General features: G+C 42.5%; 6 protein-coding genes across 11 annotated transcripts; 2 read left to right on the top strand and 4 right to left on the bottom strand.

Annotated features, from left to right (window-relative positions):
- Positions 1-1,424: 1,424 nt before the first annotated feature.
- LOC108123300 (dymeclin) lies at positions 1,425-4,476 on the bottom strand. The gene is made up of 5 exons (XM_017238441.3): positions 4,231-4,476; positions 2,987-4,175; positions 2,423-2,920; positions 2,245-2,367; positions 1,425-2,185 (listed from the first exon to the last, which is right to left on the bottom strand). Exons 1-5 carry the CDS (start codon positions 4,371-4,373, stop codon positions 2,036-2,038), a joined length of 2,103 nt encoding a protein of 700 aa, XP_017093930.2. The 5' UTR covers positions 4,374-4,476; the 3' UTR covers positions 1,425-2,035.
- A 1,097-nt stretch (positions 4,477-5,573) lies between these two features.
- Positions 5,574-8,552, bottom strand: LOC108123290 (uncharacterized). Its single transcript, XM_017238429.3, has 3 exons — positions 8,370-8,552; positions 8,166-8,247; positions 5,574-6,409 (listed from the first exon to the last, which is right to left on the bottom strand). The coding sequence occupies exons 2-3, from the start codon at positions 8,214-8,216 to the stop codon at positions 6,221-6,223; spliced, it is 240 nt and encodes a 79-aa protein (XP_017093918.2). The 5' UTR covers positions 8,217-8,247; positions 8,370-8,552; the 3' UTR covers positions 5,574-6,220.
- LOC108123289 (uncharacterized) lies at positions 6,367-8,159 on the bottom strand. Its single transcript, XM_017238428.3, has one exon. It carries the CDS (start codon positions 8,038-8,040, stop codon positions 7,051-7,053), a length of 990 nt encoding a protein of 329 aa, XP_017093917.2. The 5' UTR covers positions 8,041-8,159; the 3' UTR covers positions 6,367-7,050.
- A 289-nt stretch (positions 8,553-8,841) lies between the features above and the next one.
- Tom7 (Translocase of outer membrane 7) lies at positions 8,842-9,654 on the top strand. Its single transcript, XM_017238430.3, has 2 exons — positions 8,842-9,122; positions 9,225-9,654. The coding sequence occupies exons 1-2, from the start codon at positions 9,023-9,025 to the stop codon at positions 9,287-9,289; spliced, it is 165 nt and encodes a 54-aa protein (XP_017093919.1). The 5' UTR covers positions 8,842-9,022; the 3' UTR covers positions 9,290-9,654.
- A 100-nt stretch (positions 9,655-9,754) lies between these two features.
- Positions 9,755-19,321, top strand: babo (TGF-beta receptor type-1 babo). Of its 4 annotated transcripts, none has more exons than XM_017238234.3 (8): positions 9,755-10,474; positions 10,591-10,920; positions 11,758-11,875; positions 13,758-13,888; positions 15,543-15,773; positions 15,831-16,064; positions 16,134-16,657; positions 16,721-19,321. In XM_017238234.3, the coding sequence occupies exons 1-8, from the start codon at positions 10,417-10,419 to the stop codon at positions 16,901-16,903; spliced, it is 1,809 nt and encodes a 602-aa protein (XP_017093723.2). In that variant the 5' UTR covers positions 9,755-10,416; the 3' UTR covers positions 16,904-19,321. The 4 variants fall into 4 exon arrangements, with proteins under 4 accessions (XP_017093723.2, XP_017093722.2, XP_017093721.2 ...); XM_017238233.3 differs by lacking the exon at positions 13,758-13,888 and adding an exon at positions 12,610-12,752; XM_017238232.3 differs by lacking the exon at positions 13,758-13,888 and adding an exon at positions 11,963-12,159.
- A 3,828-nt stretch (positions 19,322-23,149) lies between these two features.
- Positions 23,150-27,359, bottom strand: spab (space blanket). Of its 3 annotated transcripts, none has more exons than XM_070279089.1 (6): positions 27,234-27,359; positions 24,966-25,340; positions 24,303-24,429; positions 23,787-24,015; positions 23,628-23,733; positions 23,150-23,548 (listed from the first exon to the last, which is right to left on the bottom strand). In XM_070279089.1, exons 2-6 carry the CDS (start codon positions 25,245-25,247, stop codon positions 23,537-23,539), a joined length of 756 nt encoding a protein of 251 aa, XP_070135190.1. In that variant the 5' UTR covers positions 25,248-25,340; positions 27,234-27,359; the 3' UTR covers positions 23,150-23,536. The 3 variants fall into 3 exon arrangements, with proteins under 3 accessions (XP_070135190.1, XP_017093725.2, XP_070135191.1); XM_017238236.3 differs by having other exon boundaries at positions 26,962-27,244; XM_070279090.1 differs by lacking the exons at positions 23,150-23,548; positions 23,628-23,733 and having other exon boundaries at positions 23,946-24,013; positions 26,962-27,244.
- Positions 27,360-27,828: the final 469 nt, after the last annotated feature.

Genomic DNA, 27,828 nt, shown 5'->3' with positions numbered 1-27,828 from the left:
TGTGCGGGCCCGCCTGCACCCGTTCGTGTAAAAAGTAAATAGTTTTATTTACCAACAGCCCACTGGATCAATGACCTGAAGCTGCTTGCCAAAACAAAATGCGAAAATGCGGGCCCAGCCGATCTGAGGCGAGCTCCAGGGGAGTTGCAACATCCTAACCGGCAGCTGGACAGGTTGCAGCTCCAGTTGTAGCCATGCCGTCCATACCCTTTCAAAAGGATAACGTTTTTGAACTTAAAATATTTAAAAATCTTAAATTTAAAGAAATATATTTATTAAATATTATATCTTAAGCTTAAACTATTTAGAATTTTCCAATAAAACCCAGCGTATGGCCTTCCCAGCTTATTAATAATTGTGCCTACCCGATCCAAATCGATGTCATAATTAATGGTGTTGGTTTTTTTAATTTACAATGAAATTTGCTAACAATTTACAATCGGCGGGGGGAGCGGGGGGTGCGAACGAGATTCAATCAAGTTGCGCATGCGCAATGCTTTTGGAGTTTTCTTTCCACTTTTCGATTCGCAATTTTGCAATTTTTCAATCGCCACCTCTGGGTTTCGAACTTGGCTAAGCTTCTGGAAAATTCTCACCGATTTTGCAATAAAGTCCAACCGACTAAAAACAATTGGCCAAATACAAAAATAATTAACAAAGTGCAGCTCAGAAGTCAATAAACCTTTTTAACCTGCTTAGCGCACAAAGTGCTACAAAGGCAACCAGCATACAAAATAATTATAGCAAAATAGGAGGCAAAGAAATTCAAAACATTTTCGCTAAAAAATAATTAAAAATGCAGTAAACGCACACGCTATGAAAAGCTCACAATAACAAATTTTCCGCCTTTTTGTTTTTTTTTTTCATTTTGCGGTAATAAAACAAATGCAATTTCTACTGCAATTGTTTGCCATGCGTATGTATTTTTTCCATCAGTTCGAACTTGTGTATTTAAGACACGTATGCAGTGCTGACAAAAGTTCAGCAGCAGCAACACGAGTCGGCAGACCACAATAATACCTCCCGATCATGGGCCTAAGTCAACCCACATCGCACTACCTTTTCACACACCGGCCAAGTCAATGAACCTAAATGCAAAGTCGATTCTTTGTTTTTCCTGCCGCTTTTGCCGGCAAAACTGATGGTGGGAAAAATACAAAGTTATAGTAATAAACAAGCCATCCCGTCGTTGTTATTGCAGTTGCTGATAGTGCAAATATGCATAATGAAGCACAAACAAGCCCCAGTGACTAATGGAAATGTTAAGCCAAACAAAAGAAAACAGGAGGCTCAGTTGTATACACTGCGTATACGTAATGTTGGCCCAGAAGAAAAGTGGCAGAGTGCTTCCGTTTTCTTCTAGGTGGCCTTGGGGAAATATCTATAGATACTTATTAGATAAAATATTTAAAACAGAACACACATAACTTTGTTAATATATAATTTATCGACTTTTTCAATTGCTAAATATATAATAATATGTATATAATTATCATAGACTAAAATACACAATGTAAATATATCTATGCATATATATTCCGATTCTCCATATGTATACACACATTTTATTGGGTTTGCAACTTTCCGTTGAATAGAACAAACGATTGATAGGCGTTCGGAGCTAAACTTTCAATTAAATATGTTTTCTGTCGTTAGCGTAGCAAAATATGTTCTGGTGTTAAGGATTAGGCTATGTTTTAACTTGAACGTATTCCAAATAGATTGCATATAAACATAATCAATAGTATTAGCGTAACTAGAACTATGTATTATCGTTAGTCCGCTCGTTTGCTTTGTTTCTTTCAATTTATCGTCAACGTTCGAGATGCGAATGCCTCTAGTAAGCGCCATAAGGGCTTTCTTGCTATTATTTTTGATTTTTAATTTCGACATATTTTGGCTTCAGTTAGAGGATTGATAGACACATACAGATCAGAGAGTCCTGCACGGAACACAGACAGCGAAGCATCGAACGACGATGGAAGCGAAGCCGAGTGTGCGCGCGTGTTTCGCGGAAAGGAGCGTGGGGTAAATATTAGCAGGCAATGTCCGTGGTTACGCTCTTTATGCTCTCGGAGCTGAAGTGCACGCAGCCGTACTTGCAGACCAGCGTCCACACATATGGAATGAAGAACTCCTCGGGCGCGTCCTCCTCGACGTACTTAAACTTAAGGTCCGGGAACTTCTACAAGATGAAATAGACAGGATGGTATAACTTTATTTCAGAAAGAAATATCTACATACCCTCAAACGATCGCTGGACCATTGGCTGGCACCTTTTGATATCACCTCCAGCACTTCGTTGACTCCAAGTTCACCTCGTTGCTCTTGGACGCGTTGCAGTCGCGAAGAAAAGAATCCAACCACCTGCAGATGAACGAAAGTATAGACTTGGTCCCCCGATTTCCAAAAATATTCTTACCATATCGATGTTTTGGATGACATCCTGGAAGGCATGGTGGCTACGGAAGCCCTCAAAGACACTTCGTTTATACAGGAGTGTATAGACCAAATTGGGGCAGTAGACCAGTTGGTTAGTGAGGCAGGAGTTTAGGATTTCAAGAACCATACGCAGCACTTCCTCCAGCACACTCAGATCCTGCAGCATGTCCTCTGGCGTTGTTGCTACATTAACAAACACGGCACTGTCGGCTGGCTGCTTCAATTGGGCATCCAAGCGCGAATGCTTGCGGGCCAGAGTTTCAAAAAGAGAGACCAGCCGCTGCGCCACATACGGATGCAAGGCTCGGAAGTGTCCAGACATATTTGCAAGCGCCGCCAGGCAATTGGTGTGCAAATACTTATCCCGCATCTTCAGCATATTGTACTGTATGGTGCGGATGACGATCAGGATCAGGATACCACCCAGTGATATCTCCGAAATGGTGCGTTCCGTATACCACGTGATGTTCTTAAGCATCTATTAAAATTTCAACACTCAAGTATTAAAAAAAATGGTTGAACGCGGGACATTAAAGGGACTTACAATCGTGTGCACGTTCTTGTTAAAGCCTTCGTCCTCACTGAGAATTAGTAGCACAATCAGCGACATATAAATATGATGCGAGTTGCTGTCTGGGGCGTTGTACAGGGTCTGCAGGATGGGTATGACAAGCTGTTCCAGGTTCTGTTGCTGCATGACGAATCGGTAGAAACGTTCGTTGCGATGCAGAAGCAAGTAAAGGAGCAACGTAGCCTGGTCAATGGTGACGATTAGGCATAACGTCTCATAGACCGCCGAGAAGTCGATTTGGAAGGAGACCGCACCAGCGCCAGTGCCCTGTTTGGGCGAGTCCTTGGAATCGGCGCAGCCAAACAAACTGGCTCTGTAAGCGTTTTCCTGCGCTGTATAGTGATTTGTTAGGATAAGAATTAGCAGTAGGCTCTGGTTGGCCAGAGGGTAGAGCGTTCGGAAGCGCTGTGAAAGTTCTCCGCCAGTGGCTTGTCCCGATTTCAGAGCATCCTGCTGCTTTCGGAACGAGAAGATGGAAAGCAGGGACTCAGCAATGCCAAATACAAAAGAGCCGGCAGAACTGGACCCGAACATGGTGTGCGGAACTTCCACCATCCGCGCCACAAAGTGCAATAGAGCCGACATCAAAACATTGGCGTGCTGGCACTTAAACACCGTACGGAACACAATCGACTTGTCAGTGGGTTGCTGGGCGAACAAGTGCACCGATAGCAGCGTGATCAGCATGTTGACCGCCTCCAGGTGCAGATGGTAAGTGAACTCCTTCACGGGAATCACGACGATCAGGTTGACCAGCGCGTCGATGAAGGTCTCAAACTTGGACCCGTCCACGATGACGGGCACTGGCGCCGTTTGCTCTGTCGCTTCGATGGCAATGCTGGCATTCTCCGCCGGCGTCTGCTGTTGCCGCTCCACTGCTGCCTGGAGCAGCTCGGCACTGGGCAGAGCCTCAAAGTGCTGAAGCAACTGGAACTCTGATCCTGTTTCGTTTATGTATTTTACCAGGGTGCGGATGATAAAGAGTGCGTTGAATGTCTGCCAGACATGCATGTTGCTCTCCTGGTCCGACAATGACAGGAGTTCGCTGGTCTTCTCCAGGAAAACAGCGACCAGAGAGCCAAAGTTCCCAGTCTTCAAATTGTTGCCGATGAACGACTGGCATAGCGACTCCAACCGGCTATCTAGGTTCAATTGATCCTGGCTGAAAAAAGAGAACACATCATTAGTCTTGCTGACGTTGTATGTCTCAGGCTCACCTGTTCTCCGGCAGTACGATGTTGTAGTTGAGTAGTCCGTTCCAGAAGGCCTCATCATCTGGGGCGATGTGCTGTCGACCCACAAACCGCAGGAGCCACTCGTTTGACCCCAGGTCGGCCGTCCTGCTGACGTTGATCCCCATTCCGCAGTCCGCTTAAGACGAACAAAACAAAACCCTGCTGTTGTGGCCGGCCACTTATTGGTGGCACGTCACTTATTTATTTTTCCCTTTTCATTAGAGTTGCCACCTATCGATTGCAAAATAAAACTCTGTAAATAAAGGGCTGCCAACGCGTGCGATAAATTTATAAGCAATGTAGATTATTGAGAGCGACCGGTTATCGATATTTATCGATATAAATAACGCTTTTTTGAATAATTTGTACAAGTTTTTAAATTAAAGCCTAGTACTGAGTTGACGAAAATCCGCTCTTGAAATTCCGCTTGCGAAATTGCACTTTATTCGGCTGCCGAGGTAGTGTGACCAAAACAATGAAGAAATAAGGTTATACTGAACAGCTGTTGTTTGTAAACAAAAAACAAATAAGCAAAAATGAATTCAAAACGATTGGATGTTGGTGTTTTGTTTATGTATTTCGCCGCTAAGGAGCTGATTAAGAAATAGAAAACTGGGTCAAAATCAAAATCCAAATCAATCACAAATCATTTCAATGCCATTTTATGGCATTAAAATGCCCCTTCGGGACGGCCAAATAAATCTTCCCCAATTTCCTGGATGGAAGTAACTTAATACAAAAAAAAAAAAAAAAAAAATGCCCCATGTGGGTCAAATCTCATATTATGGGCTTCGTCTTGACCGCAGAAATTCATTTTAATTTGTCCTGGCGCGTCGAAAATGTTTCGGGCCGACTATTTTTTTGTTTGGTCAATTGACCCTCCATGTCGCTCCTACACAAATAATTTGAACTATTTATTTTACCTCCCCGAGAGCAGCTGTTTATTTTTTTTGATCCGGCAACACGATAAACATCGATAACAAAAATTTTCGTCAACTCAGTACCCGCAAAATCTAGCAGGCAAAAATTTCTTCTTCTTTCCTTTTTTCCACCGTTTTTTTTATATGGAGTTTGACAGCTGTCACTCGTTGGACAGCGGATTTTCGTCAACTCAGTACTAGGCTTAATTAATAAATAAATTCCATTTTATTTAATATTCATTGTTACACTTATTGGCAGGACAATATTAAATTAAACAATAAATTTTGTTTGTGATTAATTTATTATCTTTCAAAAAATGGTTAGGAAAATATTTTTCCTTTGGTTATTTTATACTGCATCTAATTTAATTTGTTAAATTTCCAAAATGAAGAAAAATTCATAAATTTCCAGCTGAATATAATGTTTTTATTTGAATATATAACTATAACTAGTTTGTTTCTTGGATTTATTGGATACTGTTTCACGCAAAGTGCACGAAGAGTGCCCCACGATTTTATATCCGTCGGTGTCATTAATGTTTCTATTCCTTCTTAGTCGTTTCTCTGTTCTGTTTACAATTTTGTAACTAAATATACATATATGATAGACTCAAATACACAAACTATACATAACTAAAAGTTTAATAATAATTTGGGATTTTCATAAATTTAGCGACTTTTTGTTTCCGACCTCTGTTTAGCTTGCCATGTTTTGGCTACACTCATATAAGATTTATCACAAATTATTCCTTTTAGTTGGCGCTGCGAGCGAGTGGTGTGCATGTGTAATCAAGAAAATACATCTATGTATGTACCCGAGAAGTTGTCCTGCCTGGGTCTTAAAATCAACAAGCAAATTAAAATAAATGAACATGCCCGGCACCTGCTGCGTGCCTGATCCGATTGTGTGTTTGAGTGATGAATGGCTTAAAATAGGCAAATATACATATGATGGTGGGTGATGAGTGAGTCGGATGCGGCTTCAAGACATGGCCTAATCGCAGCGGCTCTTCTCCCGCTCTACCTAGGCTAGATACCCATTCTGCTTTAGCTTAGAGCTTGCGGAGGCCCTGGTGTTTCTGCTTCTTGGCGAGAAGCTGCTTCAGGCTGAATGAGGACAGGGCGATGCCAAAAAGCGCCAGCATGGTTGCAGAGCGCGTCACCACACGGTTTGGTGCCGAAGAGCTGGTGGTGAATCCATGGCTGCAGTGCGACGTTGCCTGTGTGGACAGCGACGGCGCCTGAGGGAGATAAGATAACCATTAGGCACACTATCTTAGGCATTATACTATAAATGTATATTTTTAGCGGCCAAACAAACAATAAACTTGGCCCACTGCCCAGCACCCATCTACGAAAAGATACTACGCAGCAACAAATTCCTGCGCCGGTGGTTGGCAACCAGGTTCAAGTGCCCAGCCACACGAAACCGATTTCCCTACATACGTTCCCACGTTCATTGAACTGATTAGCGGGTCGATGTAATGCCAGATTAGATAGGACGCCTCCTGCGGGCTGTTACGACGCCACTTTTCTCCCTCAACAATTGTTCCGCTTTATCACTTGCTGTCGCCTCCACTGTTAATCTCGGCTTTGAGAAACCTCTCATCTAGTGACGCAGTTCCAACGACCTTCTTTTCCGAGTTCAAATATGCTGATATGGTGGCCTCTCACCAGATTCCTCTTCGGGAATCTCTGTATTTCTTGGCACATTATCATGCGCTAGACGCGTGCCGCCTATTTATAAATTGGCGAATTTATAAACAAAAAATACAAAGACATTTTTAAAACATAAACGAACTTGAGTTCTCATCCGGTTGGTATATGCATATTTTATATGCAAATTTATTTCTAAAACTTAAAAAAAAAGAAACAACATCGCTTAAGGTTGGGGCGGCCTTTGCTTTGCTTTCGTGGTCTCCAAATTGTCGAATAACTGCATCACAGCTTTGGTATAGCGGCCTCTACCAGCCGGTCCCGGGACTCTGTAACGTCTCCGAGCCGCTGATGATCGCTCTTTGTCATGGCGTTTAATAGCGTCCAGAAAGGAATTGGGCTTTTTGAGCTCCGGAATACTGATGATAACATTTAAGGCCGGTGGAGGACTACGCGGCTGAGTGGACGCTTTCTTCAGCGGGCTGCTAAAGGGATCTATCTGCAGGTTATTTTGAATTTGGGGCTTGATATCAGCAGGAATTGGATTCACTTTTTGTTCAATTTTCTCTTCCTTTTCCGACGAACTGTTGAGTTTATCCGCCAATTGGCTTTTGAGATTTTTCAGCAGTGCGCCCTTTTTTTCTGGAAGCTTTAGCTTCATAGGCGGCTGGTCTGTTTCCTTATATTCTATTGGAGATTCTGTAACGGATTTGGTTTCTGTAGCAGGTACAGACACAGGAAAGTCTATATTGAAATCCATTAGGTTCGGCATGTCAAAATCTGGCTGAATCTTTGCTTCAGTATGGGCTGAAGAGGACAGATCGGGCAGTGAAGGCTCCATAGGTACCATTTGCGGAGCTGGATCCAGTTGCTTTAGCAACTCCAAAATGAACTGGTCGTCGTCATCGTTCCCCGCCGTTGCAGGCAATGAAGCATCTGCAGAATAGGAACATTCCACCTTATCAGACGTTTTCGCAGCGGGATGTGCTGGCGGGTTTGCACTCGGTCCATCAGATAGACTCAGATCAGTTTCAGAAGGATCCCCAAAGTCAAAATCCTCATCCGAAGAAACCTCGTCATTGTGCGGCCAGAGACAAGTACGAGACTCGCACTTGAGCAGTTCCTCGTCAAGATTGATGTAGAATAGGCGCAGCTTGTGATCTAAGCCGAGTTCCAAACATTCGAGGCAAGAGTCTCCTGGCTTTAGGTGGTCCATTGTTGCTTTGTAGTGGGATGTGTGGGTTTCGCGGGGCCGGGACACTAGTTGGCACCGAATGTCGCTGAACGCATTTTCGCGTAGAGTGGTTTCCCGTTTTACTGGTTTAATATGCGAGTGCTCACCTGACCGAAGGTTAAACGGAAAGCGTACAGGCCGAGGTTGGTTGTTTTCATGGTCCGTCCCAACAAGTTAGCGAATTAGGATCTGCGAAAGCGGATAATTTCTCCGTTAGTCGTGCGCCAGTCAACTTACATAACACGAATTGATTTTTCACTGAATTCTGTGCTCGTCGAGCTCGACGTCAAAAAGTGTTGCTTATCACTTACGTATTTGTTTGACGATAGGAACAGAGTGGGCCGCAATCACAAGTTCTCTCCTCGGCACTGCAGCTGTTGCTCTACGTTGCTGAATATTTCATGTGCATGAAACGAAAAAAATTAAATACGCTTAGCACGTATTATATGCACATGTGGGCAACGCAGGAAAGGTAGAACTTCGGGTGTGACCAGATTTTAAGAAAACAACGGCCTTAACAAGGATAGGTAACTTTAATTGATTTATTTGGGAGAAAAACATTAAATAAAGAGGAATAATATTAAATCGACTACAATAAAATTCACCTAAAATATTTTTGATCATAAACTTTTAAAACTTTTAAGGCCGCCATGATATATTCAAATGGTACTCCAATGTAACCGGACCATATGAAAATAATACCCTTAAAAAATACTGTCAAGTAAATTTTTTAACTTTTCCAAATTTTCCCAATCAAAGCAGTCTCTGGCGAAGCTTTCCAAACATATATTCAATATAATTTACCTATAAATCAGTATAAATCATTTGTTCCAAGTGATTTGTGCCAGAAGTTTGGCTCTTGAGAAAATAACGTTTACCAACACTAGACTTTCCGTCGGTGTATTGGATTCTAATTTCGTAATTCACGAAGAAATTGTGATTCAAAATCTACAATCTGCACAAAATGGAGCTGTCTGAGGGAGTTAAGGAGCGTCTGGGAGTTGTCGTTGGTGCCGTGCAGACCACATTCCACTGGGGGTTTGTTCCCCTTGTTTTGTATTTGGGTAAATACGATTTTCTTCGGGTTTCTTCTCCACACGCGGTGTGAAAGAAGAAGCACATGCATTTTTATGCTCTTATCACTTATCAATATTTTCTTTATGTAGGATTTGCCAAGGGAGCTGAGCCTGGCATGCCGCCGCTTTCCATTCTGAGCCTCTTGTGGCAGTAGAAAACAAAACATTAAATTATACCCCTATCATGCCGTGGATTTGTTTCCGTTTCACGACGTGTGCACCGCATTTTGGTTCTCATTGGATTCCTGGGCCCTTTCGAAGTACCTGCAGTTATCGGAAATAAATTTCTGTTACCACCCATTAGAAATATAGCGCTTTATTACTGAAATAGGCCAGAGAACAATTGGCTGTTTTAAAAAGCATAAAATTCATATTTGGGGAATCATCTGACTTCTTACAAACCTCGATCTGCTTATTCAACAAACTCAAGCCTGGACAATTATAAAAATTTGCATTTAATATCTGTAAACCATAATGACTAAACAAATTGTATTTAAAAATAAAAGTAAATTAATTTTAATTTTGATGTTTTTAAAAGAAAGCTGCCAGATGTAACAAAAAAGGCTGCCATACTTTTGGCGGCACCCGACCTATTTTTGCGTTTTTAAATTTCGAGCACATTGGTCACACCGTTGCAGATTCACACACACAATCGCGGATTTTTCACTGCACAAAATTGTATATTTAACATAAAATAACAGCAATTAATAAAAACAAATTGCTGCAAAGTGACCTACGTAGTGCCGGCCACTGCGTGGATTGTAAAACAACTGAAAGCCGCTGTGGTTTCCAACGTAAATCACGTGATAAGATTCCGCCTGAAAACTCGCCCTCGTCTGTGAAGTTCGTGAAATGTGAGGAAGAGTTTTTCACCTCCAATTGGGTGGAGCGGAGATTCTGAAATAAGCAACAATAAGCGAAACTCGTCCAGTGCAGTAACAACAATCAGCAATGCCCCCGAAAATTGTGAGAACTCGTGGGCGCGATTCGTACGCGATAAATGCGCAATTCAGGGCCAATTAGTGGGTGTCTGGCGAGGTCCTCTGCTTCCTCCACCTCCTGTTGCAGGTTCTGCTCGTTCCCCTGCATCCTGGCGGGTCTGTCCATCAGAAGCAAGTGAATCGCAGACCCAGACTTTGAACTTGCGCCGCACTGTTTTTGTGTTTGTGCGTGTATGCGTGTGCGTGCGCGAAAAACAAAAGAAAAGCCCCACTACCCGTGGCAAACAATAACACAACACAGGCCTGCCGTCCGCGACCGATAATTGCTGTGAAAGCAAAACATGTTCGCTGCTCACCGGCTCATCTTCCTGGGCGCTCTGCTCGGAGCCTCTGTTTGCGGTGAGTTCGGTCCCCTCTTGGTTGCCCCATCGGGGCGGAGGATGTGGCCACCCTCGTGCTGGCCAGGTGTGAAACTAACCTATATTTCCCCGCTCTCCCCTCCCATCAACGATCAGCTTCTCCCATCGAATTGGTAATGGACACCAGCTTGAACGCTTCCAGTTCGGATCCCGGGACTGTGGCTCGGGCCAGCAAATGGCAGCCGACCAGGGCGCCGCTGGCGAAGGCAGCAAACGGAACAGCTGGCCAGCAGCCTTATCTCGCCCAATCGACGTCGCTGGCCACTGATAACAGAAGTCATAACAACAACAGCAATAGTAACAATAGCGCAGTGCCCATGTTGCTGCCCCAAGACGGCGATGGATCAGACTCTGGATCTGCTGCGCCTGTAGCATCTCAGGAGCTGAAGCCCTATGTAGCGCAGCCAGTTAGCAAAAAGCAAGAAAGTAAGTCGGAGGTTTTTCGGAGGCTAATCTCCGTACACTGAACAAAATTTAGTCATCGAACTAGGGGAAACCAGTTTAGATTCGGGGTAGGCTAAGATAACGTGTTACCGTTAATAATTGAATTACATTGATGTGTAATTAACTTTAAATAGTTTATTAAAAGTAGTCCTAAGTAGTTTTAAGTTTATTTTTAATATGAAATATCAAAGGATTTTTCTGTGAGTGCAGCTCGCGTGACTCTAACACCTCAAAGACTCTGAATGCCTCTAAAAGGCCGTCTCCGTCTCCGATTCCATTCCCATCTCGTGACGTCAGCTTGGTGTCAATGAGCTGAGCCAGACAGCTCTCATGGCCCACTCCAACGCCGCTTGGCAGCAGACACCCCCACGTCTGGATGCATTTTGCCCGCTGCACTCGCTGCAGTCGGGTACTTGCAACTGCAACCGGCATGCAAAAAAAAAAACGCAGGCCTAAGCACAGACCGGCAAGCGGAGGGAGGGCATAACTGGTCGCATTGTCTGGCCCTCCACTTTGCACTTGTCTTCTCTGCGTCTGCTTTGTTAATGCTAAATGGTTTTGTTTTTGTTTCATCACGCTTTCGGCAGTGTCTGCGTCTATGGATGTGTCTGTGGCTGTCTGGGTAAGCGTGTGCCCGGCCAGGTGCCCCGTGGGCATGGTTATGCCAAGTCCAAACTTGTGGCCAGCGCCAAAGGAGATACCAATCAGCTGGCGGTTGATTTATGGATCTCTTCGTTCTCTAATTAGTTAATTTCTGCCATCACCAAATCGATTAATTTGTTGGTTTTTCAAATGGTTAACAACTAATTCGTGTTTCAGAGTTGATCAAATGCCACTGCGACATCTGCAAGGAATCTAACAACATTTGTGAGACGGACGGCTACTGCTTCACGTCGGTGGAGAAGAGCGAGGACAGGGGCATCATCTTCAGCTACAGGTGAGTGTCTCATGCCTGGGGATCCCGGCACAATCCCTAGTCGTTAGGATTTCAGAACAGCCAGTCAAACAATCTGCACCGATGCAGATGCCTCAATATGTCGCAGAGCTTTCCGCCGGGTCGGTTCATCTGGTGCAACGCGGGCCCTGGACCCACCGCCCGTCCGGCAGCCCGGCACGGCGGACACGCCTGCTGCAAGGACAGAGACTTTTGCAACCGATGGCTCCGGCCCGTCATCAAGATGGAGGGTGGCCGGCGGTTGAATTCGTTGGTCGCCGTTGAAGGTGCGTGCGCTTCTGCACGTGTTTCGCTCTTCTGCCCGTTCTTGTGTGACTTTTGCCCCCTCACCGTTTGATAGTTTACCTTCTGACTGTTATTACCCCACAATTTTTTGCTCGTTGAAGTTGATCTCTAACCCAAAACTGCAGAGCCCTTTTACTAACGAACGCCGCCCAGGGCGTCGCGATACCGATATCGATACCGACTTGCAACCCGAGTTACATATTTTTTTAAAAGTATTATTGCTACTAACCAGAATGAAACTTCAATTAGCAACAAGCTGAAAGTCAACAAACAACAACCACCATACAGCATACAGCAATCGCAACTATAAAATGCCAATCCAAAACTAACTTGATTTAATTTGATAATATTTTCTCTATTCTCTCCCCCGTCGCTCCCTTATCCGAAATCCGAAATTCGAAAACTATACCCAATTGTTGGCAAATATATAGCTGCCTCGATTTGAAATACGATATGCATCGGATACCGTTTGAATGCCTCAGCGGTAAGCCCAAGTACGATACGTATAGAGTTGAGTGTTGTAGGAATGAGTTCTGCAATAAGAATGAGATTATGAAAAGGATATTTGAAACAGGTACAGCAACATTTCACCTAACAACTCGACACTACAGTCAACAAATACAACAAATACAACAATTTCTCTCTCTTTAGTTTGCACTACTCTCTCTCTTATCTTTTATCTCACTTTTGCCTAATTATGCACTGCAACAACAACTACAATAATAATAATAATATTAATTACAATAATAATAATTTACTTATTATTAAATAAACAATCGAATAATCTGTAATGATATCCATTTTTATACTAGTTTAGTTTGAGGTGTGCACAACGGCTAGTTGTTGCTCTTTTGTTTTATTATTTACCTTTTCTATTTGCACTTTATTCGCTTCTCGGGCTCCCCTCCACCCTCCAATCTCTGTTTTTTTCTCTTTTCTCCTCCTACCGCCCACCTTTTTGCCTATCTCTTTGTGGCACACACAAACACACCACAGTATATATCTTATACGGAATCCAGCTTACACACCCTATCCCTCTATGACCAACTATGAACTATAAACCCTAACTATCTATATGCATGCCAAAGTATCTCGTACAAACCTTGTTGGTAGTTTGTAGTTTGTAGATGTCGGATGATTTTCGACCTTCTGATGGAGCCCTTCTGTTAGGTTGTTTCTGCTAGGGCGTTATATGGGTTATAGACCCCTATCCGAGGTCTTACACTTAACATCCCTCCTCCCATCTGGCTGTGGTTTACCCCCCATATTCCCCGACTCTGCTTTTTGCCTGTGCACCTGACAACACAACCTGAGCCTATGACCCCCGCCCCCCTCTCTGCAGGCTGCTGCTGCTGCTGCTGCTGAATATTAGCTTGTAAGTGATAGCTGCAACAGCTGCTTCTCAACTGCACACCGCAACTAGAATAACAACAAATGGAACACAACCAACCCAAATTGCTAATCTAGACTTTAAATTAGAAGTAGAAACTAAAAAAAAAAGAAAATAAACAAACCAAACACATGCAAAAGCAATAACCCAGTAGATGAAGCAAATCCCAACTAAATATTGTGTATGTAGATGCCTGGACGCAGGCCACTTGCCACCCGATGATCCGTCCCCGTGCAAGGTTAATTCGCAGATAGCCCACTCACAGTGCTGCTCCGAGAGCCTTTGCAATACGCGAGCAAATTACAGTGGTGTCCTACCAGGTGAGATCAGCATTGCACACACCGCCGCCACACCCGCCCACTCGCAGCACCACCCAACATCGCGAGGCAGCCACGCCCATGCCACTGCATCACCCCTCATTTGAGTAGTTTTTTTTAGTACACTCTCAGTTTTTTTGTAACAAAACTCATTCGCGCACCAACACATGCATAAGCACTCCTGGCCGCCACCCACACACACACACACCCATACACCCATACACAAGTTCGCACATAAACGCTTCCAGTGCCCACCTGTCTCCGACAATGTCCATTGCCCCCCGTCACTGTCCATGTTCGTCCTCCGAAAGTGTTCTCGATACCATAATTGAATTCATGATTATTTGACTATAAATTTTAATTATTAATATTAAGGATTTTAGTACATTGTTTTTATTTGTGGAAAGGACATGGTATTGTTTTTAGTGTTCCCTTGGATCGTCCTTGTTGTTCGCACCACTTTGTTACCTTGTCGGTGGCCTTGCTGGCGCCCAATCACCCCAACCAACTGGCCGCCATTTAGTCACCTGAGTTCGGGCTGCAGTTTTGTGCTGTGGGCTTGTCTGGTGACCTTTCGAGTCATCATCGCATTGACTTGTTAAAAACGCATTTAAGAAGGAAGTAAGCAGCCAACAACAAACATGTCTCAAGGGCCGCACCGCAGTCAGCACAAAAAAAGAAGCGAGAACCACCCCAGCCACAACCACAAATGGGGGGAGCTGGGCCTGCCTCCTGGCGGTGGTGCCCCCTTTTTTGTTGTGCCCACTCCAGTGACTGTCTGTGCCGCTGTCTGAATGTGTGTGTCGGTGTGTCTGCCCCGTTTCTGTTTATGCGGCTCGGTCATTCATTCATGTGCAACGCCAGGGCCAAAGCTGCAACTGCAGTTCCAGCCAGCGCCAGAGCCAGAGCCAGCGTCTCTCATTTCATTCATTAATGGCCGCATTTTTCTTGCTGTCTGGCTCTTTTTTTATAATTATTACCCTCACAGAAGTTGCATTTCCAAAGACAAATAATAAACCAATTTTATTGTTATGATAAATTATTATTTTAATATATAATTGATATTGTTTTCAACCTTAAATTCACTTTATTTACCAACATTTTTAATACTTCTGTTAGGGTATTTCAGTTTTAATGAGACGAGTTCGCTCATTTCCATTGCACTTTTGTGTTTGTTCAGTGGGTGGCTTGTGGGTCTCTGTATGAGTCTGTTTGTCTGCCATTTTTTGATTCAGATTCGGTACCGAAAACTTTATTAAAACCAACTCTTGTTACGTATAGTTTGTAAGTTGTTCATTTGCGAAGTAGTTTTGAAGTAGATTTTAAGGCGACGTCGTTTGGTATGCAAAGGTTTGTAAATAACCGAAACATATTCATGTGCAGGTCAGTGCTGTTTGTGTAAATAAATTATTAAATTTAAGTTCTACTAATGGCTTGTGTTTGGAATGAGTTTCTGGGATTCGTTTTTTGTAATGCACCTTGTTTTCTTACCTGTATCACGCACATCTACCTATTAACGGCTTCGTGCATGCCATTCCCAGTGGATGGACTAACATTCCGCATATTCTTACTATTTTTTATTTTCCATTACTTCTCACACATTAACCCTATGCTGCCATTGATTTTCTCTAATAATGTTATCCTTGAATGTGTCCAGACATGGTGCCGTCGCGCAGCTTGACCAGCTGGGAGTTGGGGGCCATCATCTTGGGCGTGACCCTCTTCATTTGCCTCACCGGCACCGGCTCGTGGTACTACTTCCAAAGGAGAAAGCGCTTGGCCAGCGGCAGACCCTTTGCCAAGGAGGACTCTGTCTACGATCCCATTTTGAATGGCAACACAACGATACACGACATCATCGAGATGACCACTTCGGGCTCCGGTTCGGGTGAGTTCCATGTGTACCTATTTCCTAAATGAAATATTAATCCTTTTTTCCCACTAGCTGGTCTCCCCTTGTTGGTGCAACGATCCATTGCCCGACAGGTGCAACTGTGCCACGTGATCGGAAAGGGTCGCTTTGGCGAGGTGTGGCGTGGTCGCTGGCGAGGCGAGAACGTGGCCGTCAAGATCTTCTCCAGCCGCGAGGAGTGCTCTTGGTTCCGCGAGGCCGAGATTTATCAGACGGTTATGCTTCGGCATGAGAACATCCTGGGCTTCATAGCCGCCGACAACAAGGGTGAGCCTGTCAGACGATCCTCTCTGAGAAATCCAAAATGCTTATTCTCTCCCTACCGTTTTCCAATAGACAATGGAACTTGGACACAGCTGTGGCTAGTGACAGACTACCACGAGAATGGATCGCTGTTCGATTATCTGACCACGCATGCGGTGGACACCAACACCATGCTGAACATGTCGCTGAGCATTGCCACTGGACTGGCCCACCTGCACATGGATATTGTGGGTACTCGCGGCAAGCCAGCCATTGCTCATCGGGATCTCAAGTCCAAGAACATCCTGGTCAAGTCGAACCTGAGCTGCGCCATCGGAGATTTGGGTTTGGCCGTGCGCCATGTGGAGAAAGATGACTCGGTGGACATTCCTTCCACGCATCGTGTGGGCACCAAGCGCTACATGGCCCCCGAGGTGCTGGATGAGACGATGAACGCCCAGCACTTTGACTCTTATAAGCGGGCCGATGTCTACGCCTTCGGTTTGATCCTCTGGGAGATTGCGCGGCGCTGCAACATGGGCATGATCTACGACGAGTACCAGTTGCCGTACTATGATGCCGTGCAACCGGATCCCAGCATCGAAGAAATGAAGAAGGTTGGCAGAAGCAGAAAATTTTATCTTTTTGAAGTTTTTAAAAATACGATTTCATTCCTTCAGGTTGTTTGCATTGAAAGAATCCGCCCCAACATTCCAAATCGCTGGCACGCATCCGACGTGCTCCACAATATGGCCAAGGTGATGAAGGAGTGCTGGTATCCCAATCCCGTGGCGCGTTTGACCGCTCTGCGCATCAAGAAGACGCTAGCGAGCATAAGTGTCGAGGACAAAGTCAAAAACTGATTGTGGCTCTAGTTCGACGAGTTCGAGAGGGAGGAGATTTGAGTACGTACGATGGTGGCGGCACTTTCGTACGATGCTCATAAGCAACCTGTAACCTGGCCCCGCGTTACCTTAAATGTCCTGGCAGCGCCTGCAAAGCAGTTCGAGCAAACCGTTAAGATAGAAATACAAAGGAAATTGTAAATATTAAGCGCTAACTCATCCTTAATGATTTCAATGCTTGCTTTGTTTCCGCGAGAACGAGCTCGTTATTAGTTTTGTGTCCAAACCATCCTCAACTATTGTACATAGCCTTCGTTGACATTTCCGCTGAGATTTGCTTGTTTCCGGGCAGCGTGAGCAAAGCGGCGCGCCATAGGAAACTACCGCACTGCCATTAGAGCTACCGATTAGGGCATAGGTATACCAACAACAAATATCTTATAAAAACAATCTATACATTTTTATTACTAATCCTGTTCGCGAGCAAGAGAATCCAGCACACAAAAACTATAAATACAAAACGAAAAATACAGTGAGACTTTGTCAAGACTGAGCAGCAGTGAAAGCAACTATACCCAATATACAAACACGGATTCAATAAGCAGAACCTTTTTAAACTGCATTGTAAAAGATATTTGTACATCGACAGCGAGGAACCACATCATCAGCATAGAAGAGAATTAAATATTTAGGCATAAAGCAACACAACGTTGACAAACTCAGGAAATCGTAATGTAAAACAAAGTAAAGAATTAATGAATCAAAGTTGGTGCGCCGCCTGCTCACGTGCAGCTTGCCATGCCCGCGTCGCTATTGCTGCTGCTGTGCCTCTAATCTTAAAATATGTACCAAACACTTCACACATGGTTGCACGCCCATCCAGTTGATGAGCTTATGTTTGTTATTCTAAGCTGCAACTACTTGCCCATTCCCTCATCCATCATTACAATTCTCGATCCTTGCAATCAACTCCTATTGGTTGCCCCTTTCACCCATAGGCATGCTTATTATTTTTGTTATTCGTTCATTTCGCATTAGTTAGTGTTTCGTTTGACTTTTATTATTTTTGTTTCTTGTTTTTGTAACCAAAGCTTGTTCTTCCTATTTTACTGTAGCCGTAAAGCGAAAAGCAAATTAAAATACAACTATATAATTATAAAGTAATCTAGTATATTTAAATATGAATTGTAAACTATATTTGCTTCGATTGTACATTTTAAGGAACTCGATGTTTCATGAACAAACCTAAGCCACTAAAACTAGTGGGTACTCCCAGTTATATGTGTTTTAAAGTCATTAACTAATTGAATTTCCATATCGATTGCCATAAGCTAATTGAGTCCATTGTCTTTGTGTTTACAAACCCTCGATGAGAATGCAATAGTAGTTTGTGCATAAAACATGTTTCCTTAAACCATATACACACGCCAGCTGAGAGATTAACGTAAACATTAATTAACATTTTAATCATTTTGATGTAAGCTACGAGTAAGCGTTTGTGCGATCAGTGTGTGCATGATTATGATGATATCATTTTAGCTACTATATAGTACATATTGTTACATTTTCGGCCTGCGAAATTTCACTTCCTATTTTAATTTAGTTTTACCGAAGCTAATCATGTCCTGACCGAACTCAAACGATTTCTTTCGGAAAAAAAAATCTAAACAAAATATTTTAGATCTATTAGATCGTATATATACGTATATTTAGTTTTTAAAACTATTCCTGTATTTGTAATATGTGTAAATAGTCTGTGCAGTCCGTGCGTGCGAGTCAAACACAAAAAACGAGACATAATTCAATATACAATGTTAATTGATAAATGCTTGACTGTGTTGCAAGCTAAGTTTAAGACGAAAATTGTTTTTAAGACAAAAACCCTTGAACAACCTCCGATGTGGGGCACTTCCTACACCCCACACCCGTAGCCCTTGATCCAACCAAACCAAAAACCATTTACATTGAACTGAGTTTAAGATTCAATTTAAACCGAACACGAAAACAAGATAAGACTTACACAATGCGCAAAATCATGAAAAAAATCAATTAAATTTACAAAAATAAATCCTATTTTGCTGGCAAAGAAAAACACACTTTTGGTTCGAAAACTTTTAAGATTTTAAGGACTAAACCGATGTATGTACTTTACGCGACTTATGTTAGGCTCAAGTTAGCGAAGAGTGTCTCAGCCATTAAGAATATGAGCTAAAAGCATTTCTATGTGTATTAATCGTAATTGAATTGGATCATGAGAGATATATAGACCGAGAGATGGAAAGAGAAAGGTTTAGAGATGAAAGGACGATTTTCTTGGGTGTAATGTTAAAAACAAAAGCGTTGAAAGTGTAAACAGAGTCTAACTTTTAGCTTTAAGCTGCGTTTTTACTGGCACTTTAAATAAATAAAACCAACAGAAAATATTTGTAAAAGAAATTTGCTCGTTTTTTATTTAGAGTGTGTGCGGTGGAGAAAGATTGTCTTCCAGCAGAACCACAGTATGTTTCTGCGCTTTTTGGTTTGGGGACATGAATATTAAATGCTGAGATGTGGAAAGCTTTTACTTAAATTTCATTTCTCATAAATGCCTTGAGGGTTTTCGGAAACAAAAAGTTAACCTCGATGTGTTGGCAAAAATATGCAAAAGGTCACAGGTCAATCCATGGAATGGACAATATGACCACTGCGATGGCCATATATCTGTCAATAGTCATCCAATTCTTAAGCGGAGTACCTTAAATGATTTGTAAATCGATTCTCCACAAATCTACATCAAAATCCGCAAACAAAATATTTTTTGGATTTTTTGTCAAATTTTATGGAGGGTCCCCTCCAAAATGTGGAAAATGCATGGGGTGGACAATATGAGCCACTGAGATTGGGATATCTCTGTCAGTATTTATCCGATTCTTGAGCGGAGTACCTTAAACGAATCATGGATCGATTCTCTTCAAATCTACATCAAAATCCGGAAACAAAATATTTTTTAGATTTTTTGTCAAATTTTATGGAGGGTCTCCTCCAAAATTTGGAAAATGCATGGGGTGGACAACATGACCCACTGCGATGAGCATATCTCTGTCAATATTTATCCGATTCTTGAGCGGAGCACCTTAAACGAATCGTGAATCGATTCTCCGCAATTCTGCATCAAAATCCGGAAACAAAATATTTTTTAGATTTTTTGTCAAATTTTATGGAGGGTCCCCTCCAAAATGTCGAAAATGCATGGGGTGGACAATAAGACCCACTGCGATGGGCATATCTCTGTCAATATTTATCCGATTCTTGAGCGGAGTACCTTAAACGAATCATGAATCGATTCTCCGCAATTCTGCATCAAAATCCGGAAACAAAATATTTTTTAGATTTTTTGTCAAATTTTATGGAGGTCCCTTCCAAAATGTGGAAAATGCATGGGGTGGACAACATGACCCACTGCGATGAGCATATCTCTGTCAATATTCATCCGATTCTTAAACGGAGTACCTTAAATGATTTGTAAATCGATTCTCCACAAATCTGCATCAAAACCCGGAAAAAAATATTTTTTAGATTTTTTGTCAAATTTTATGGAGGGTCCCCTCCAAAATGTCGAAAATGCATGGGGTGGACAACATGACCCACTGCGATGAGCATATCTCTGTCAATATTTATCCGATTCTTGAGCGGAGTACCTTAAACGAATCATGAATCGATTCTCCGTAATTCTGCATCAAAATCCGGAAACAAAATATTTTTTAGATTTTTTGTCAAATTTTATGGAGGGTCCCCTCCAAAATGTGGAAAATGCATGGGGTGGACAACATGACCCACTGCGATGAGCATATCTCTGTCAATATTCATCCGATTCTTAAACGGAGTACCTTAAATGATTTGTACATCGATTCTCCACAAATCTGCATCAAAATCCGGAAACAAAATATTTTTTAGATTTTTTGTCAAATTTTATGGAGGGTCCCCTCCAAAATGTGGAAAATGCATGGGGTGGACAATATGACCCACTGAGATTGGGATATCTCTGTCAATATTTATCCGATTCTTGAGCGGAGCACCTTAAACGAATCGTGAATCGATTCTCCGCAATTCTGCATCAAAATCCGGAAACAAAATATTTTTTAGATTTTTTGTCAAATTTTATGGAGCGTCCCCTCCAAAATGTGGAAAATGCATGGGGTGGACAATATGACCCACTGAGATTGGGATATCTCTGTCAATATTTATCCGATTCTTGAGCGGAGCACCTTAAACGAATCGTGAATCGATTCTCCGCAATTCTGCATCAAAATCCGGAAACAAAATATTTTTTAGATTTTTTGTCAAATTTTATGGAGGGTCCCCTCCAAAATGTGGAAAATGCATGGGGTGGACAACATGACCCACTGCGATGAGCATATCTCTGTCAATATTTATCCGATTCTTGAGCGGAGCACCTTAAACGAATCGTGAATCGATTCTCCGCAATTCTGCATCAAAATCCGGAAACAAAATATTTTTTAGATTTTTTGTCAAATTTTATGGAGGGTCCCCTCCAAAATGTGGAAAATGCATGGGGTGGACAATAAGACCCACTGCGATGGGCATATCTCTGTCAATATTTATCCGATTCTTGAGCGGAGTACCTTAAACGAATCATGAATCGATTCTCCGCAATTCTGCATCAAAATCCGGAAACAAAATATTTTTTAGATTTTTTGTCAAATTTTATGGAGGGTCCCCTCCAAAATGTGGAAAATGCATGGGGTGGACAACATGACCCACTGCGATGAGCATATCTCTGTCAATATTTATCCGATTCTTGAGCGGAGTACCTTAAACGAATCGTGAATCGATTCTCCGCAATTCTGCATCAAAATCCGGAAACAAAATATTTTTTAGATTTTTTGTCAAATTTTATGGAGCGTCCCCTCCAAAATGTGGAAAATGCATGGGGTGGACAATATGACCCACTGAGATTGGGATATCTCTGTCAATATTTATCCGATTCTTGAGCGGAGCACCTTAAACGAATCGTGAATCGATTCTCCGCAATTCTGCATCAAAATCCGGAAACAAAATATTTTTTAGATTTTTTGTCAAATTTTATGGAGGGTCCCCTCCAAAATGTGGAAAATGCATGGGGTGGACAACATGACCCACTGCGATGAGCATATCTCTGTCAATATTTATCCGATTCTTGAGCGGAGCACCTTAAACGAATCGTGAATCGATTCTCCGCAATTCTGCATCAAAATCCGGAAACAAAATATTTTTTAGATTTTTTGTCAAATTTTATGGAGGGTCCCCTCCAAAATGTGGAAAATGCATGGGGTGGACAATAAGACCCACTGCGATGGGAATATCTCTGTCAATATTTATCCGATTCTTGAGCGGAGTACCTTAAACGAATCATGAATCGATTCTCCGCAATTCTGCATCAAAATCCGGAAACAAAATATTTTTTAGATTTTTTGTCAAATTTTATGGAGGGTCCCCTCCAAAATGTGGAAAATGCATGGGGTGGACAACATGACCCACTGCGATGAGCATATCTCTGTCAATATTTATCCGATTCTTGAGCGGAGTACCTTAAACGAATCGTGAATCGATTCTCCGCAATTCTGCATCAAAATCCGGAAACAAAATAATTTTTAGATTTTTTGTCAAATTTTATGGAGGGTCCCCTCCAAAATGTGGAAAATGCATGGGGTGGACAATAAGACCCACTGCGATGGGCATATCTCTGTCAATATTTATCCGATTCTTGAGCGGAGTACCTTAAACGAATCATGAATCGATTCTCCGCAATTCTGCATCAAAATCCGGAAACAAAATAATTTTTAGATTTTTTGTCAAATTTTATGGAGGGTCCCCTCCAAAATGTGGAAAATGCATGGGGTGGACAATAAGACCCACTGCGATGGGCATATCTCTGTCAATATTTATCCGATTCTTGAGCGGAGCACCTTAAACGAATCGTGAATCGATTCTCCGCAATTCTGCATCAAAATCCGGAAACAAAATATTTTTTAAATTTTTTGTCAAATTTTCTAGGGGGTCCCTTCCAAAATGTGGAAAATGCATGGGGTGGACAATAAGACCCACTGCGATGGGCATATCTCTGTCAATATTTATCCGATTTTTGAGCGGAGTACCTTAAACGAATCATGGATCGAATCTCCGCAAATCTGCATAAAAAGTTACCAAACCTTGTTTTTTTATATTTTTGCTTCATTTTCCAGGAGTATCCATTTCAAAATGCTTAGATTAAAAAACACAACAGACTTTTGCTAAGTTCATTTATTGGATTTGATTTAAATTGAGAGGTGAAACGATTTAATTTCTTCTTGAATATGGTAAAACTGTATTAGAATAACCGTTTGTTAATAACATTGAATGCCTCAGTCAGTATATATGGAGTTTCTACGAAAAACATTTAGATATCTAAGAACATTTAGGTAATATAACGTGGTACGCGAATTAATTTTCATATGCGGGCAATATATACGCGATTTCCCTAAGCTACAGCAAACTCGAAGATTGATATGTATTCGTTTAACATTTGATATGTTCCAATATTGTAATTATATCTGAGAAACGCAATAATCCATGTTGAAATACATTGGTATTTCATTCAGTTAGCACATTCATAACTTGTGGTGTTTCTGCTTTTTAGTTCCGATGCTGCAAAAATTTAATCAGAATTTAAAAATTTTGTTTAAAAAACAATTGTTATCATTAATATTAAATGCTATACTCCTACCTCATTTCCGACCATGTCCACGCAATCAAAAGCATCGCGAAAGTAACCGCAGGTGAGCTTGATGGTGGCGCGGTGGTGCAACCGTTGTTGTTGGCAGCACATGCCACTGAAATAGAATCCATAAATATTCTATTATACTTTTGAATTGCCTCAACCTACTTGATCACCTGGCAGTCACTGCTGCTACTGCAATCGCTGCCCAAAGGCTGTTTCGGTCTCATCCGGAACACGTCGTCCAGCAGGGAGGGGGCTGCTCCCGATTCCGGCTCTGCTTCACACCTCCATACCCCTTCCTGGGCCACCAGCATGCAGGCACTTCCCTGTGGGCAATCCGCATGGTGTTGGCACAACTCCCGCTGCCGCCCAAACACATAAACGCATTTACCCTCTGGAAAAGTTTTTAGTAATTTTTTAAAAATTATCCAACATGTATTCGTAATTTGGGACATAGTTATGGAAAACATGTTGCGCACAAAACTTTTAGACAACTACAGGAATTTAAACTTTCTAGATGATGTTTGTTGTTAAAAAAATAGCTACAACGATTTTTTACCAAACAAGCTCTGCTTTCATAATTACTTTCTTTATTGATATGATTTATTTTTGTGAAATAAAAAACCTTTCATTGGCATCAAGTGCTGATTGAGACCGGGCAATGAAATTAAGGCAACTTACCGCCATATGTGTTGACGCAGACCCCGGAGGGACAGCAGTCCTCGTTGAGCAGGCAGGCGCGGTCTGCACAGGGTGTGTCCTCAATCAGCGGCTCTACAATTCCATATACCTCGGTCTGTTGGCGAAGCTGTGGGGAAGGTTCAAGTTCGGTGGCAATTAGAGCGGCGTTTGTTCAACATGGTGTTACACGGTGCGTATGCGTTATATTTCCCCCACACACCGAGCTGCAATAACCGGCTATCAATATTGCTGACACTTGCTGACTGTTGATTAATTTGAGAATTCAGATGAACTCTGAACTTTTCGGTTGATTGCGACCTTCGCAGGAGTTGTTAAATGAAACTAGTCTAGAATTGGCGGTTTCAATTATAATTTTCTTTGGAAATGAGGCCTAAAATGTGGCGACTAAAGATTCACCGAAAAAAGACTACTGATTTCTCTAGAGTCTCATTAAGTTAATAATGGCTAAGGAAAATAGTTCTCTTCTCGGGGAACTTGTGAAAAATCAGAATACCTTTATTTTTGTACTCCCAAGCCATACCAGGCTTCCTCCTTTTTTTTACGACCAACTGCAATTTTTTCCTGTTTCTTTCAAAGCAATTTCCCGAAATAAAAATAAAATAGTTTCCCGACCGAAGCCTTGCAATTGCAACGCCCACTCACCTGCTGCGGAGGTGGTAATGGCTGGTGCTGCTCCCTCTGCTCCCCTACTCGGCTGGGATCCAGGACCAGTCCGGCATATGGGCCATAGAAGTCGTTCAGACCCAAGTCCCCGGGGGCTCTGCGGTGCACTAGATTGCGCGAATTGCGTCCGAACAGGGCGCGCTGCCAAGCGGTTCCGGGTCCGGCGCCAGTTCCGGTGGTGAATGATGATGCGGATGAGGGTGTGGCCAAAGAGGTGCCGAGGAGCAGCAGCAACGCTGCCCACAGCGGTATGTTACTCATTGCAGCCACGTTAGTACGTCATCGCCCGTGGAATAGCCTGTTGCTGATGCCGTTGCCTCCAGATGCCAGTTGCCTGTTGCCTGTGCCCGTTGCCTGTGAAAATTGAATGCCCCCTATTCAGTTAATTAAAATGTATGCTGGGGCAGAGTCTATTCGCTTCCTTCGGGATCCAGGATGAGCAAATTTCCGTGTATACACGCATGGATGAAGCGTTGGGGAACATAAATCGCCGCCAGTGCCGGCGGAATGTCCCTGTCAGGCAGCTCATTAAAATTGTGAGTTTTCTTTTAGTGTTATTACCGGCTGCGACTTAATTTATGTATTTTCAGACTCTACCTTCGCATTTACTGCCCCATGGGGGCATACATAAATCCTAATGTGCACATATTGGTGGTTGTTGTCAGGTCATATGCCAAATTATGGCAATTTAAGTTAAGGCTATTTTGGTCTAATTTACGGCCTAAACGAAAATCGATGGATGGCGAAAAAAGGTTCGTGGCTTGATTTGATTGAACCCCGAAATATAAATAGGCATTATATTTAACTTGATTCTATTTAAAAAGTTTTCTAAAGAGCATTCAGAATCGTGTGTTACCAAGAGCCATAATGTGTGCTTTGGCCTAAAAAAAGCAAACATTTGGCTTTCCTTTTGAAAATGAATATAAATTACATGATTTTATAATTACTTGCCGCAGGAAGTGAGTTTTTCCTGCCAGAATTAAGGATCTGTCTTAAAGTTCTTTCTCCACCAAATGCCAAAAATTGTAGCCTACTTATATGGGCTGCTTTACACTTATTGTTATTTGTTCGTAATGATTCAATTTAATCAAGAAATGGCTGTCTTGCTGTCTCCCATCAATAACTTAATGAGTTTACATAGTTATTGGCCCTCGGCCCTTGACCAAAGGAAAACATTTTCTTTTCCGCGTGGGAGTCTATTAATACTCTCGAGAAGGTGGTGACGGAAAAGGGCTGAGAAAAAATAAAACCCATTTGCGTTTGTTAATTACTTTCTTCTATTTGGGCCAGACGGGCCTGGTTAAACTTTTAGGCCAAAATCGTGGGATTGACGGTTGGCTCAACCTTTATCCCTCGCGGACACCAATTACAATTAACTATCCAAGGTCGCTTATCAAAACTCGACTAATTGCGAAAGGGAAACGACCTATCCTTTAATGGCCAGGTTAGGAAATGAAATTGATACATTGTGGTGCTTCCTCGATTCTTAATTAAGTAAAGTGCCGCTGACGCATCTCCAAGTTCGAGTCCTTATTCCGTCGAAAGTGTCAAAGTCGACCATAAAAGATGTAAAAACTTTGCTTTTTGTCCACTTCCTTGGGCGGCTGCCGAGCTCCTGCAACAGAATGTGGCTAATTGCTTCGGGGCTATTCCAAAGTTTTGCAATTAGTTAGTTTCCAGTTATATTTTGCACAATTGGATAAAGTTTTCGAATGCCGAGCAGGTGGCATGCACTTAGGCGATGAGTTTATAGAAGTTTAGCAACGAAACTAATTGACCTTTGAGTTTGGACCATAAGCTGATGGGTAGTTATTTATTTGGAAAATATGGAAAATAAAGGAGCCCCATTAGCACTAAGAGTGGCTTATTATAATATCTGCTACGGTTACGGTTTCACATTAGCATTTCCTTTCATAGTGTATCCTATTTCTGCAATTAAGGCAGCCGAGTTCTGTGCGAAATTTGATCAACTCACGTCGTTTTCCACATCCAGTCTCACGACACCGAGACTGTTCCACCTGTAAATTAGACTCTAATTTGGCAGACTTAATGGCAACACGCCCTTATTTAGTAGATGGTGGCAGTTGCATTACTCAGTTGCATCACAATGCCGCACCCAACGCCCAATTCCCACTTCTCACAACATTTCCACACGTGTCGCCAGTCAACGACTTTTACTTTCACCGCACGCGAACGCACTAAGGGGAGTGGAGGGCTGTAGGGATCAGGGTCCTGTGGCACACGTACCTGCTGGATGCTCGTCCTGTCGGCTACTGAATGCCACAACACCTGTCGGCTGCCTGTTGTCGGCGAGCTTTCGCCCAACAGGCCTGAGACCGAGAGCTTTCGCTTAGTTTTTATGAATTAAGTGTGTTTGTGGCACAACCAAAGCTCGCCGACTGGCAGCCGCAACTGGGAATCAATATCAATGGCACAGCATATTTTATGTTGGCCATAGTACACCGTTTTTTGGCCATGACGTCACGCTGATTGGTGGCTGTACAGATGCAAATATAATGAGCTTGGTAATGTGGCCAACAAAGGATCCTTGACTCGAGAAGCCACAGCCCGGCAGGCAAATCTGTTTATACGAAAACAGGCAATTTAATTCCATAAATGAAAAGAGCCAACTTGCTGCAATTTCTGGCCAAGAGCCTCAGGACATTTTCTGCATCAGGATAATGGGAATTGTGTAGGCAAAAAACTCTTTTTCTTTGCATTTTTCGGCAAATATTTAATTCGCAAATTGTGAAAGCCTTCTTTAAAGTACCTTGAGCTATTTTTATATAAAACCCAGATGTCTGATGAAAAAGTTATCAACATTTTATTTAAATCCGACGAA

Source organism: Drosophila bipectinata, chromosome 2R (assembly GCF_030179905.1).
Source record: "Drosophila bipectinata strain 14024-0381.07 chromosome 2R, DbipHiC1v2, whole genome shotgun sequence".
Taxonomy (NCBI): domain Eukaryota; kingdom Metazoa; phylum Arthropoda; class Insecta; order Diptera; family Drosophilidae; genus Drosophila; species Drosophila bipectinata.
The sequence above is the reverse complement of the archived record's forward strand: the minus strand, read 5'-3'. Positions and strand labels throughout refer to the sequence as shown.

Excerpts from the sequence above, each read along its gene's own strand:
- LOC108123300 (XM_017238441.3), bottom strand. The coding sequence starts at position 4,373 with ATGGGGATCAACGTCAGCAGGACGGCCGACCTGGGGTCAAACGAGTGG. Across the intron at positions 2,921-2,986 it reads ACAAGAACGTGCACACGATT|ATGCTTAAGAACATCACGTG; the intron begins GTAAGTCCCTTT and ends AAATTTTAATAG. Across the intron at positions 2,368-2,422 it reads TCATCCAAAACATCGATATG|GTGGTTGGATTCTTTTCTTC; the intron begins GTAAGAATATTT and ends GTTCATCTGCAG.
- LOC108123289 (XM_017238428.3), bottom strand. The coding sequence starts at position 8,040 with ATGGACCACCTAAAGCCAGGAGACTCTTGCCTCGAATGTTTGGAACTC.
- LOC108123290 (XM_017238429.3), bottom strand. The coding sequence starts at position 8,216 with ATGAAAACAACCAACCTCGGCCTGTACGCTTTCCGTTTAACCTTCGGT. Across the intron at positions 6,410-8,165 it reads TCCGTTTAACCTTCGGTCAG|GCGCCGTCGCTGTCCACACA; the intron begins GTGAGCACTCGC and ends TATCTCCCTCAG.
- Tom7 (XM_017238430.3), top strand. The coding sequence starts at position 9,023 with ATGGAGCTGTCTGAGGGAGTTAAGGAGCGTCTGGGAGTTGTCGTTGGT. Across the intron at positions 9,123-9,224 it reads TCCCCTTGTTTTGTATTTGG|GATTTGCCAAGGGAGCTGAG; the intron begins GTAAATACGATT and ends TTCTTTATGTAG.
- babo (XM_017238232.3), top strand. The coding sequence starts at position 10,417 with ATGTTCGCTGCTCACCGGCTCATCTTCCTGGGCGCTCTGCTCGGAGCC. Across the intron at positions 16,065-16,133 it reads CATAGCCGCCGACAACAAGG|ACAATGGAACTTGGACACAG; the intron begins GTGAGCCTGTCA and ends GTTTTCCAATAG. Across the intron at positions 16,658-16,720 it reads GCATCGAAGAAATGAAGAAG|GTTGTTTGCATTGAAAGAAT; the intron begins GTTGGCAGAAGC and ends TCATTCCTTCAG.
- spab (XM_070279089.1), bottom strand. The coding sequence starts at position 25,247 with ATGAGTAACATACCGCTGTGGGCAGCGTTGCTGCTGCTCCTCGGCACC. Across the intron at positions 24,016-24,302 it reads CTGCGTCAACACATATGGCG|AGGGTAAATGCGTTTATGTG; the intron begins GTAAGTTGCCTT and ends AAACTTTTCCAG. Across the intron at positions 23,734-23,786 it reads AGTGACTGCCAGGTGATCAA|TGGCATGTGCTGCCAACAAC; the intron begins GTAGGTTGAGGC and ends ATTCTATTTCAG.